Source organism: Ahaetulla prasina, chromosome 2 (genome assembly GCF_028640845.1).
Source record: "Ahaetulla prasina isolate Xishuangbanna chromosome 2, ASM2864084v1, whole genome shotgun sequence".
Lineage (NCBI taxonomy): Eukaryota > Metazoa > Chordata > Lepidosauria > Squamata > Colubridae > Ahaetulla > Ahaetulla prasina.
In genome coordinates, this window is record NC_080540.1 from 250,825,572 (window position 1) to 250,838,252 (window position 12,681).

The following is a 12,681-nucleotide window of genomic DNA, read 5'->3' on the forward strand; positions in this document are numbered from 1 at the left end:
TGCATCAAATAGTTTCAAATATTTACTGCAATAAAATCTTTTGGACAATGAGTGAATCCATCTTAAAATTTTAAGAATTTTGTATGATGTGGTTTACTGTAAAAATTAAAATGTAAAATTGAACTTCCTTGTAATGTATAGAAGAAAGAGGTATTTCTTATATCGTCTTTTCAACATTGGTAAAAAAATAAACATTGATTCTTAAATTAATTTTTTTCACATATTCCACAATGAATATTCTATTGCCTAATAGTTTTGGGCAAAGAATGTATTAAAACTATACCAATGTTAGAATTAAAAATCTTTCTTATGCATAACCTACGTTGTTTATACTTTTTCAGCTAATTATTTTCTGTTTACTTGCTCTAAAGAGGAAAATACACAATAGTTAATATAAATAAGCATGAAATAAATGTTTAATTCAATGAATTCAATGACAGATAGTAAATGACCAGTATTAAAATTAGCATCATCTTAAAGGTCTCTTTTTGAGGTGTAAAATTAAGAATCAAGATGCTGATTCACATCTTCAACAACAAAAAATTACAACAAATGAAACATCACTTGACTGTTCTCTTTCAGGTAATTATTGATCAAGCTAGCAATTCTTATTATGTCAAGATTCTTTTTTCAAAACTTACCTAACAAGATTGTTAAATGCAATGAACAATCTGATAGCGAATATCTGTTAGAGGTTGACACTGCATAAATTCAACTGTTAGTAGTGGTACATGGTCTGAAATCCTGCTAATTGTCTTTCAGTAGCAATGCTACTTGTTTGCTCACAAACGTAATTGGGCACAATGGGCAATGTGACTGTGCTAATTAGTGCACCTTCTATTGCACCTGAGTCACATTTAACCAGGGATTCTGCAGGCAACATGAGAAGAAGAACATTGCTTCATTAAAAAAAACACCTTTAAAATCAAGAATTGCAGTTTTACAATGTTCAAGTTTTTATAATTACCATACATTCATGCAGAAGATGAATGTAAGACTTTTAGCACTAGGATTTAAGTTTTTAATTTGATTTTCTGATCCAGATGAGTTTTTTCTGATTTACCTTGGCAGGTGAAGCACAAAGCCATCAGTTGAATTAAACATTTAAACTCGCAGGAGGTAAAAAAACACCACCACCTTCATAACAATTCCAAGATATTCTATAGCAGTGGAGAGTTTTGTATATTATTGAAAAACTGCTGAAAACGAAGATTGAATTTTATTGACATATTGCAATGTATTTTGGGGAGCAAGAGTTGGTACATTCCAAACAATTTTCTTTTATAAATACAAATTTTATTAATTTTTTTCTTTCATCATACATATTTTACAGAATGTTGACTGGGTCATATCTTATACATCTTATACATAATCATAATTTTAGTTATACTGTATTTTAATCTTCCCATTATTTCCAATAGTCATCGCTTTCATATAATCCTTTATCACAAATTAGTCCATTTTCACCATATCTTATTTCAACTTCTACCACGCTGTTTTCTTTCCATAATCCTTTATCATTTTCAATTTTACTTACAAATAAGATCATTTTATGCCTTATATTTCTTCTCAGTTTCAATTATTCCAGTTATTTACCATCTTTCTTCTTTTCCAGAAGTATGTGTCTAATTCCTTTTTCCCAATCATTAGCATTTGCATTGTTCATCTTAATTTACATTGTTATCAAAATTAATAATGTTGTTAAAGTACTTATTTTCACATCTCCATCTGCTGAGATTTATCACAAAGAAGTTCTATTCATTTTTCTTTACAATAATAATCAGTTATATGATTTCAATATTGTTATTCTCTTTACAATTGATATTTTAAATATTCATCTTAATTTACATTGTTATCAAAATTAATAATGTTATCAAATTACTTATTTTCATATTTCTACCTGCTGGGATTTAATATAAACAAATTCTATTCATTTATCTTTTTGATATAATCATTTATAGTCATTTTTCACGATATCTTATTATTTTAACTTCTGCCATATTATTCTCTTTACATACTTCTTTATCATTTCCTATTCAATGCTTTCACCTAAATAACATCATAGTATATCCTATAATTCTTCTTTCTTACCAATACATTAACAATTTAAATTCAAGACTATCAAAATCACTATTATTGTTATATTGTCTACTTTCCCATTCACATTCATTAATCTACTTTATTATATATATTTACTAATATTTACCTCATCATCATTCATCTTTAACCATCATCTCTCAATCTTTTCCCATTTTCTAATAGTTTTTTGCTTGACCCTTTATCTCGCTCTAACTTCTCAATTCTCTTTTTTTTTCTTTTTATATATCTTACATTTCATCTTCTGGATTCCTTTTATCTTTTTTTGTTGTTGTTGTTGTACTTTTTGAGCATCCCTCACCAAGACTTTCTCCTGTCTCTCCCAAATATTTCCCTTTTCCCCTTTTAACTGTTTATTTTTAGGGGGAATTTTCCCCCTTTCCTCTCTATTCCTTTTACATTCCCAAAAATTTCTATAATATCATCTATCTGATTTTTATTTTTTAATATTTTCTCTTCAACATTATTAACTTCTTGCTTCTTATTTACAATTCCCCCTTCAAACTCCTCTTTACTTTCTTTTTCTATATCTTTCCGTGAATTTTCTGTTTCTTTTTTGTCTAATAAAGATTCACACACACTTTTAAACATCAAACTTAACTCTTCATATATCTGCAACTCCATTTTGTAGCAATTTAAAAGATTACTAAAACCTTCCCAATTGTATCTCTTTGTAATTAGCCAAAATTTAAAATCTATTTAATTTTCTTATATCTGCTCTTCTTTTCTTTTCGTCTTTTCTTTCTTCAATTATTTCTTTGATCTTCAAATTTAAAAAGATATCTTGAATTGTTAATTGTCCAAATTCAGCAACAGTCAAATGCAATTAAAAGGCTATCTTCCATGAGAGAAGGGAATACTCCGTATTTATAAACAAATTTCCTGAACAGTGATGTCCCAAGTTCGAGATTCTTTAATAAGCATAAAAAACAAATAGCTTCAGATTTTGCACTTTGACTGAAATGGCTAAGGCAACCCATTAACTAATTGTAATTGGCACATTTTTAATAGATATTTCAATGGTGGCAGAAAAGAAAACGAGCATAATGGTCACCTCTCAGTTTGATTTTTAAAATCTAGTACAATCAAAATAATTTAAGCAGGTTATTCTCTTCACTAAAGGCTAGCAATTGAAATTTGTTCTCGTCCAGCTTTTTCTTCCAGCTGTTGCAGAACTATAACTCTCAGTATCCCTAAATACTGGCCAGATAACCAGAACTTCCTAGGAACTAAGCTTCATTTCAATATTTCAGGTTCCCACCTTCTATCTAGTGGAATTTCAGTAGATTAAGGAGTTTCTCACATAAATCTTCAGAGAACAAAAACACACACTATGTACACTACAATCCTAGACCTACCTCTGTGGCTCAGACTGGTAAGACAGTCTGTTATTAACACAGCTGCCTGCAATTACTGCAGGTTCAAGCCCCACCAGGCCCAAGGTTGACTCAGCCTTCCATCCTTTATAAGGTAAGTAAAATGAGGACCCAGATTGTTGGGGGCAATAAAGTTGACTTTGTATATAATATACAAATGGATGAGGACTATTGCTTGACATAGTGTAAGCCGTCCTGAGTCTTCGGAGAAGGGCGGGATATAAATGCAAATTAAAAAAAAGTAAATTATACCAAAAGAATATAATTGGATATATTATCGCATACACATATTTAGATGTGCAGGCTGTGCATGCATATTTGGAAAAAAAGCTCACTGAATGCAATGGTATTTATGTCTAACCATGAAGAGACTTGGATGAGGAGAGTTAAACTCACACAGTTTTTCTTGGCACATGTAGTCTGGCTTTCCTTAGGATTTTAAGGACAAAATGTTCCTGCCTCAGCTGTAAAAGATTTCTGAAAGTACATTTGCTAAAGAAGAAGGAGCCCTAAACAATATAACAGAATAACAGAGTTGGAAGAGACGTTGGAGGTCTTCTAGTCTAATCTCCTGCTCAAGCGGGAGATCCTATAACCAGTTGCAATAAATTGTTGTCCGGTCCCTTCTTAAAAGCCTCCAGTGTTGGAGCATTCACACAGCATCGTACTAAAAAAAACCCTCCATAGTTCCAAAACATTTCAAATCCATTTAATCTATATATATAAATTGACCATTTTTTAAAAAAAAGACACCTGAAAAGGCAATGCTTAAAAAGACGTTGGTATAAAATACCATATATTTTATGATCTGAAAACTGAAAATTAGGCACAAAGTAAATTTTCTCTGGGCAACATGACATACATTCCAATGTTCTGTCAATGCTGATTGATTATTTCTGACAGATCTTTCTTGGAGGGGGGAGTGAAGGAGGGAGGGGAGAGGGGGGAGAGAGAGAGAGAGGGAAAGAGAGAGAGAACAACTGTCCCAATTAGAAAGCCGCTGTAACCGAAAGAATGAATATCAAAATCAATGCTCAAGGTATCTTTTCTGATCTCCAGTTTGCGCACCGTCTCCCTGAGCAGTACAGCAATAGTATTTAAGGTCACAACAGCAAATAAGTAAATGTGGACCCCTCATATTAACAGAGCCAACTAGACTCTTTAAGGCCACTCCATTTCCATTTTTATCCCTTCCATTCAGTTTTTCACTGTGAATATGCAGGATGTCCTTCCCTTAGTCCCACTAGACTAGACAAGTGACAATTCTCTAACAAGAGAATTTGGGAAAAGAAAATGCTGTGGCTTATACAATGTGGAAGGTATTACTGCCTTTATTTAAACATTTTATTGCTTAACTTCATTAGAGTCCTTCCTTTGTTTTTTGACTATTTTACTAAATTAAACAAAAGTTAAGCTCCAAAACTAAAACTTTTAGAAAATTTTCAAAAAGAATGTTTACTATAGTTTATTTTGAAAAATAATAATATATATATATATATATATACACACACACACACACACATACATACATACATACATACATACATACATACATACATACATAGATCTTTTATACCTCACTACAGAGAAACACATTTTCAGGTGATATAGTCTTTTAATGAAATTCTTATATTTTTATTGTCATCATTTTCACTTAAAAAATAAAAATGCTATAGTTCTGAAAATATTTGAGTCCCATTTCCAAGGCACATCGGAGAACAGTCTTCTAGTTTTCAGTTCATTTCAAACATAAAAGTTTCCTTTGTTCAATTTTCTTAATATATAATATTCCTTGAAGCTCCTTTTACATAGCATTTGGAAGTGCATTTTTACAGAGGAAGAATTTCACAAAATATGCAAACGGTTTTGTAGACATTGTCCTGGGAGAAAACAATTCATTTAATACCAGTAGTTAGCTTTGCATTGAATGTATTTTATTGCTCGCACAGAAAAACAATTGTATATCCAAAATAACATCTTTCTAAACTGGGAAATTTTAATTGCTATGAAGATACTTTTTTTAAAAAGTCTCAGCTGTCAATTGTCCATATTTTCCTTTAACCACATGATCATTTTAGTTATTGATTTTTTTCTTTTTTCATTTTTAGATTTTTCTGTCAGCATTATGTCTGTAGCCATTATCTTTTCTTCAGGTTCAAGGGTATTATTAACAAAAACTTGTATCTAAAATAAAGCAGACGAAGATTAATAAGGTTAACAAGTGTTGATCTAAACAGTATATTTTATGACATAATTTAACATAATATATATCAGATACACATAATCCTTTACAGTGTAGAAGGAACTGTACACAAATAAACGGAAAGTCAAGTTGCTGCCATCCTTGTCAATGTTCCAAAAGTCCTTCCAGACCTGGTTATATCACCAAGCTTGGATCCCAGGAAACCAACAATATCTTAAGATAGGTCAACTATTCATTCTCTCCATGTCTCTGGCTTGTATATTTATATTTATTTTATTTTATTTGTTGAGTACGTATTAGATAATATAATATCTAATATTATCTAATATCTAATGTAAGTATAAGCATGAATTGAATACATAAAATGAATACAATTAAAGGGGACATTAGGTCAGGGACGGTAGGCACACTGGTGCTCTTATGTACGCCCCTTACAAACCTCTTAGGAATGGAGTAAGATCAACAGTAGCCTGTCTAAGGTTAAAATTTTGGGGTTTGGGGATGAAACCACAGAGTCAGGTAGTGCATTCCAGGCATTGACCACTCTGCTGCTGAAGTCATATTTTCTGCAATTGAGTTTGGTGCGGTTTACCTTAAGTTTGTATCTATTGTGTGCTTGTGTATTGTTGCGGTTGAAGCTGAAGTAGTCATTGACAGGTAGGACATTGTAGCAGATGATTTTATGAGCTATGCTTAGGTCATACTTAAGGTGGCATAGTTCTAAATTTGCTAAGCCCAAAATTTCAAGTCTGGTGGCATAAGGTATTTTGTTGCAAGCGGACGAGCGGAGGACTCTTCTTGTGAAATATTTCTGGACACGTTCAATTCTATTAATATCTTTTTAATATCCTTTAATTTATAGTAATGATTGATTTATATTTTATAATTGTTTTACATAATTATTTTTATTTGATTATTGTATTGTTTTTCTAAGCTTTGGCTAGAAAAATTCAAAGAAGTAGTGCAAGGTTGGAAAGATGTGGGGAGACCTGGCAATCACCAAGAGTCAGACATGACTCAATGAATAATATCATCATCATCCCACTCAAAGCCATTTCTTGTGAGACAAGTGATTATACAACTCAAATAAATATATAAATGGAAATGGCTTAACTCTTGTTCTTAGTAATTTTGGGGACGAAAATAGAGGTAAAACTTTTCACTGGGGAAAAGTCTAACAAGCTTGCTTTCCCTCTTCTTCCCCAACAGCCCAAAACTGCTTCTAAATGCCACACAAAGTATAAGGGATTTCACATAGTAAGTTAGCGAGAAATTCAAATGGGAATATTTTATAAAGATAAAAGTTGACCACAGAAAGTAACTCCTTTAAGTATTAGGTGGAAGTTCAGACATCCAAGATTTATACAACAGGTGTTGGGCTAGTGGCTAAGGCAACAGGCTAGAAACTGGGATGCTTCCTTAGGCATGAAAAACCACCTGGATGAATTGGGAGTAGAATCCAGATCTCAGAAAGTAATTGACCTATTTTATTCTGCCCTGGTCAATTCCCACATGAAATATTGAGTCCTGTTTTGGACACCGCAGTCTGAAAAGAACACCAGAAAATTGGAACAAGTTCAGAGGAGGACGCCCAAGATAATAAGGGGGCTGGAAACAATGATGACCAATTAACACAACTGCAAGAAGCTAGGGCAGATAATGATAGTCTTCAGATACAGAGAAGGTAACTGACTTATACATTAGTCCAGATATCAGGACCACAACCAATGGACTAAAGCTACTGGAAAGTAGATTCATTTTTGTCCATCTGTTAAGATCACAGATCGAATTTCTTGACATTAAGAGTCAGCCATTGAAATAGCTTGTCTTACAAAGTGGTATGTTTACGTTCAGTGGAGGTCTTCCAACTGAAGTATGGTAGCCAGCTATCCAATAAATAGTAATAACTGTGAGAGGAATCTTGGAGTCTTAGTGGACAATCATTTAAATATGAGCCAGCAGTGTGCTGCAACTGCCAAAAAAGCCAACACAGTTCTAGGCTGCATAAACAGAGGGATAGAATCAAGATCATGTGAAGTGTTAATATCACTTTATAATGCCTTAGTTTCGGTCGCCACGATGTAAAAAAGATGTTGAGACTCTAGAAAGAGTGCAGAGAAGAGCAACAAAGATGATTAGTGGACTGGAGGCTAAACATAAAGAATGGTTGCTGGAATTGGGTATGTCTAGTTTGATGAAAAGAAGGACTGGGGTGACATGATAGCAGTGTTTCAATATCTCAGTGGCTGCCACAAAGAAGAGGGAGTCAGGCTATTCTCCAAAGCACCTAAGGGCAGGACAAGAAGTGTTGGATGTAAACTAATCAAGGAGAGAACCAATCTAGAACCAAGGAGAAATTTCTTGACAGTTAGAACAATTAATCAATGAAACAACTTGCCTCTAGAAGCTGTACATGCTCCAACACTGGAAGTCTTTAAGAAGAGATTGGATAACTATTTGTCTGAAATGGTATATGGTTTCCTGCCTAAGAAGGGGGGTGGACTAGAAGACCTCCAAGGTCCCTTCCATCTCTCTTATTCAAATGCTTTAGCAAATCCTGCCCTGAGCACAGTGTTGCATAGTTGGTTTCCTTTCAAGAAACTTTCAATCTCTAAGCTGTTATTGTTGTGTTTTATTTATTGATCATTAGATCTTTATCCTACTTTTGTTTTGTGTCAGCAAACATACAGTAATAGTCCTTCCTATTTTCCCAACAATAACAACCCTGTAAGGTGACTTGGGCTGAGAGATAGTGTGTGATCTAAAGTCACCAATTGGCTTTCATGTCTAATGGAGATCTAGAATTCACTATCTCCTGATTTCTACACCAGCAGCTTAATCACTAAACCAAACTGGCTTATATTTTAGGGCAGGGGTCTCCAACCTTGGCAACTTTAAGTCTTGTGGACTTCAACTCCCAGAATTCCTCAGCCAGCAAAGTTGCCAAGGTTGGAGACCCCTGTTTTAGGGTAATATAGCCCCAGCATACCATCAAATGCTAAGTGCAGCATTTGGCATAAAAATAATTGAACTCTTCCATTTCAGGGCAAATACTTTTTGTTATCTTATTGTGCTATATTTTTATATTCCACTTACCATTTGCATTTGAATGTCAGTAGTGATCATAAGAGCCTGCAGTGTAAACCTATAACCAAGAGCATTGTTACTTTTTATAAAGGAAAAGTATTTTGAAAAGATGCTAAGTTTATGCTGTCATATTTTCACCTTTCAATTTTTACTCAAATTTACTCTGAAAGAATAAAACTGAAGTGTTAAAACAGGTTGATTTAGGGTTATGCACTTAAGATAGGCAGCTATATAGGTTTTCTAAATAAACAAACATCTGTAAGGATAGTTCACACTGTACTTGATCTGATTCTTCCTTTGAATAGCTTTGAGTAAATCTAGCGAGCCTAAGTGCATCTAGATTTCATCTCATGGAATGCTAATAGGAGAAGAAAAGAATAACACTCTCAGTTTAGAACTGGTTCAGGTTGCATAGAAAAGATATTAATAAAAATTACTTCCTAGCTTTTTGTGAGTTTACAGTCCGAGTATAAATGGATATATAGAATATTTTTTCTGGATTCATACCAGAGTGTTGCTGCCTAACTATAGTGTAGCTCTTTATATTTTAATAAACAAACAAACAAACAAACAGGTTTTTTGTTGCTAAATGTTGATGTCTAATTCTGTTGATCATGCATAATGGAATAAAATATTTCAAGGCAAATGTTCTCCCCCAATCCCAAAGACATAGAACTTAACTGTCATTACCTAATGGACAAATCTGACCAATTTTCTGATACAAATGTCCATGCTGTCCAATATCCAATCTCATTCTTGACCACATGGTAAACTGCTCTGGCTGTAATAATTGGTGGATTCGTGACATCATTGTGAATATAATTCAAGTATCTGCACAGAGATTTATTTACAATAAACATTTGTAAGAAGAAAATTCATTTCTAAAACGCTACTAAACATACAATTATAATTAAGATCAGTTAAAAATAACGGAAAAAATGGAGGGGGGGAATCTATAAAATTACCATTGTTATAGGAATTACAGCTGCATTTTGTAATGTTACATTTGGAAACTTCAGAGAAAGCTATTATAAAGTATTATGTCTTGAACAACTGAGAGCAAGACCCACCAAAGCTTTGATACATTCACAGAGTCACTAAAAATGTTTTTCCTTTAAAAGCATATGAACCACTACTGCCACCTCCAATTATGGAACATCGCTGTAGATAGTGTCTTCTAAAATACAGACAACTGGGGAAATAGAAAGGATCCTTGTTTTAGAACTTTTAAAATTATACTCTAGTGTTTCTCAACCTTGGCAATTTTAAAATGAATGGACTTCAATTCCCAGAATCCTCCAGTCAGCATCCTTAAAGCTCCCAAGGTTGAAAAATACTGCTATAGTCAGATTTCTATTTTCAGTCAAACAGTAAGATTAAGAAAGACAATCAAAAAATGCACAGGATGATGTAGATAAGACCAGCTGTGAGATTTGTTACATGAATTTGTTCATGTTTGTTACTTTTGTTACATTTATCTTGGAGACATGATTTTAAAAAAGTTTTGGTTTTGCCAATTTAATCATTTGAAAATAAATTCTTGAAGAATGTACCAAAGTGAGAATTTCTAGATATGTATAATATAACTCTATTCAGAAAAGTGATAGAAATTTGAAAAATGGAACTCCAGCCTTAACATGCAGCATTTTTTGTGGTTTTATGTTTTATCAAGAGAAAGGAATGTTAACATAGACATACGTCAACTATTAAGCAAACATTCATGTTTACAACTATTTTTTTGTTAAAAAAAATAATTATACAATCATGAACTTAAGGAATCACTAAGTCCATATCTAGCAAGAAGTGAATGAACTTGTAATGTTATTGCCTTTGGCTTGTGAAATCATGCATTATTTTTTCAGTCAGTGCAAACATTAATGAAATCACCTTTGAAGTAACCATGGAATGCGAGTGCAACTCAAGGCAAAGAATATATTGGCTTTGTATGCATCTTTGGTCTCATTCTTTTTAAAAATTTTCCATAAAAATTCCCATTCTTCCTCATTCCCCAGCCAAACACCATAGCAACAAATAGTTGAGCTAAAACAAACAGGAATCCTGCAATTATAAATAAAACAACATGTTAATATAAAGAGATGACATTAATCATTGTAATCAATACAGTCCTAAGTAGAGATCATTCTGTGTTTTCACAAATACATATTTTCAGTTATTCCAATAGTAGTCATTACCATACCCAATTAGATCCTTCTTGCACAAAATAAATTTACATGGATATGCATTATGAGTTGCATTTTCTGTCCCTGTGTGGTGAAAATGACAGAATCCCTAAAGTACACAGTTTTGCTTTTCAGCTTCTATCTATATGGTTTATTAGGATTTTATTTAGGATTTATTACTTCTGTTCTGTCCCAATGCTTTGTTTTTGTTTTTCTTCTCTGTACATTTTGTGCTTATTTTTACAATAATTGTCTAGTATTTACACAGCTTTAGAACATGTTTTATGGAAAAAGAGCATATTTTATAATAAGGATGAGGGGATAAATTGTATTTACTCATGTTTGGAATTGTTCATCCACATGTTGAGGAATTCAGAAGCTAGGTCTAAACAGTCGCGAAGCCCAAACCAGCATGCCGCTCCAAGAATTTCCTCTACATCATGTCTCCAAAGAAAAACAAAAATGAGAAACAAAGAGAAATATATTAAATTCAGTACATTACATCGAAGACTCAATACTATTTAATGCATATTTCTAGCACCTGGACTTGTTTGCAAGGTCATATTTGTAGTCCATTTTCTCTGGTCTTGATTGAATAAATAATTTGGAAAATTGGTGAGTTAATATTTCTGCCTTTCATCATGAAGATGAACTTTATAGATTTTTCCTCCTTCATTAACTTTTTATTTTTTGTTATGACAAAAATAGAGACAGTGTCAAAGGAAAGGAAAAATACAGAGAAAGTGTTTTTTTTTTAAAGTAAAGAAGCATTTTATCATAATTACCTTTGTGTTTTGTTTTTATATTACTTTTTTGTCATTTTAAAAGCAATACAAAATAAATAAAACATTTCACTTTCTGGTATGATCAGTTCTGCTTTGTTTTGTAGTGTGTTTTTATTACTTAGTTTATTGTAAGCCAGTTTGGAGTCAGTTTGGACTCAGGCAACATGTAAATTGAATTAAACAAATATAATGATATACGCTGTTTATTTACAAGACTAACTGTACATCTATACAAACAAGGACCACAAATACAATAAAAGAGCACTTAATAAGGAAAGACACTGCAACATCATTGTACACTATTACACACAGTCAACACACATATACACACAGCTGTAAGATATAAACAGTGGGTGGCCCATGGGCTAAATGCTCTTTGCTCTGCCTGAACCTCTCTCCAACCATTACTGGAAAATATAATTTCATGCCATTTTAACACAAGGAAAAGATATGTTTGGTTAAAAAAAAACAAGGATACCTCTAAGCCTGCAAAATAAAAAGGGGGGGAAAAACACACACCAAAAACCTGGAAGGCGGGACGGAATCTATAAATTACTGATTTCACCAATGTATACAATTCTGATTTTTTTAAAAAAAGTGTTAGACCCTCTTGTCCATCAAAAAACCTATTAACCCCATTACACTTGGATAGACAGGTTTTATTGGAAATGTTATATGGGCAATGATTTTTTTAAACACATGTTTTTGCAATGTTCTACACTTACTAAATTTGGGGAGAAAGTAGTGGATTATATCAATATGACTGTGACAAAAGTTAATTTTTTCAGAAGACAATATTCTTTCAATTACATGCATATTATGCAGAATTGGACATCTGTATAATGTAAGTGGATTCTCTGTTCTTTACTGTGGTCAAAAGACGGATATTGCAGCATTTGAATGATAAATGTACGCCCCGTTTATGAAGTGGACAGAAGACCAGATTATACCTG

At 32.8% G+C, this 12,681-nt stretch overlaps 1 protein-coding gene across 1 annotated transcript in view; it reads right to left on the bottom strand.

Moving 5' to 3' along the window:
• Positions 1-5,081: 5,081 nt before the first annotated feature.
• Positions 5,082-12,681, bottom strand: part of LVRN (laeverin) — a 46,527-nt gene continuing 38,927 nt past the window's right edge. Inside the window, 5 exon segments of the mRNA XM_058165983.1 lie at positions 5,082-5,657; positions 8,773-8,821; positions 9,454-9,594; positions 10,651-10,821; positions 11,280-11,387. Of these exon segments, the coding sequence (XP_058021966.1) occupies positions 5,511-5,657; positions 8,773-8,821; positions 9,454-9,594; positions 10,651-10,821; positions 11,280-11,387 (616 nt within the window). The 3' untranslated portion in view covers positions 5,082-5,510.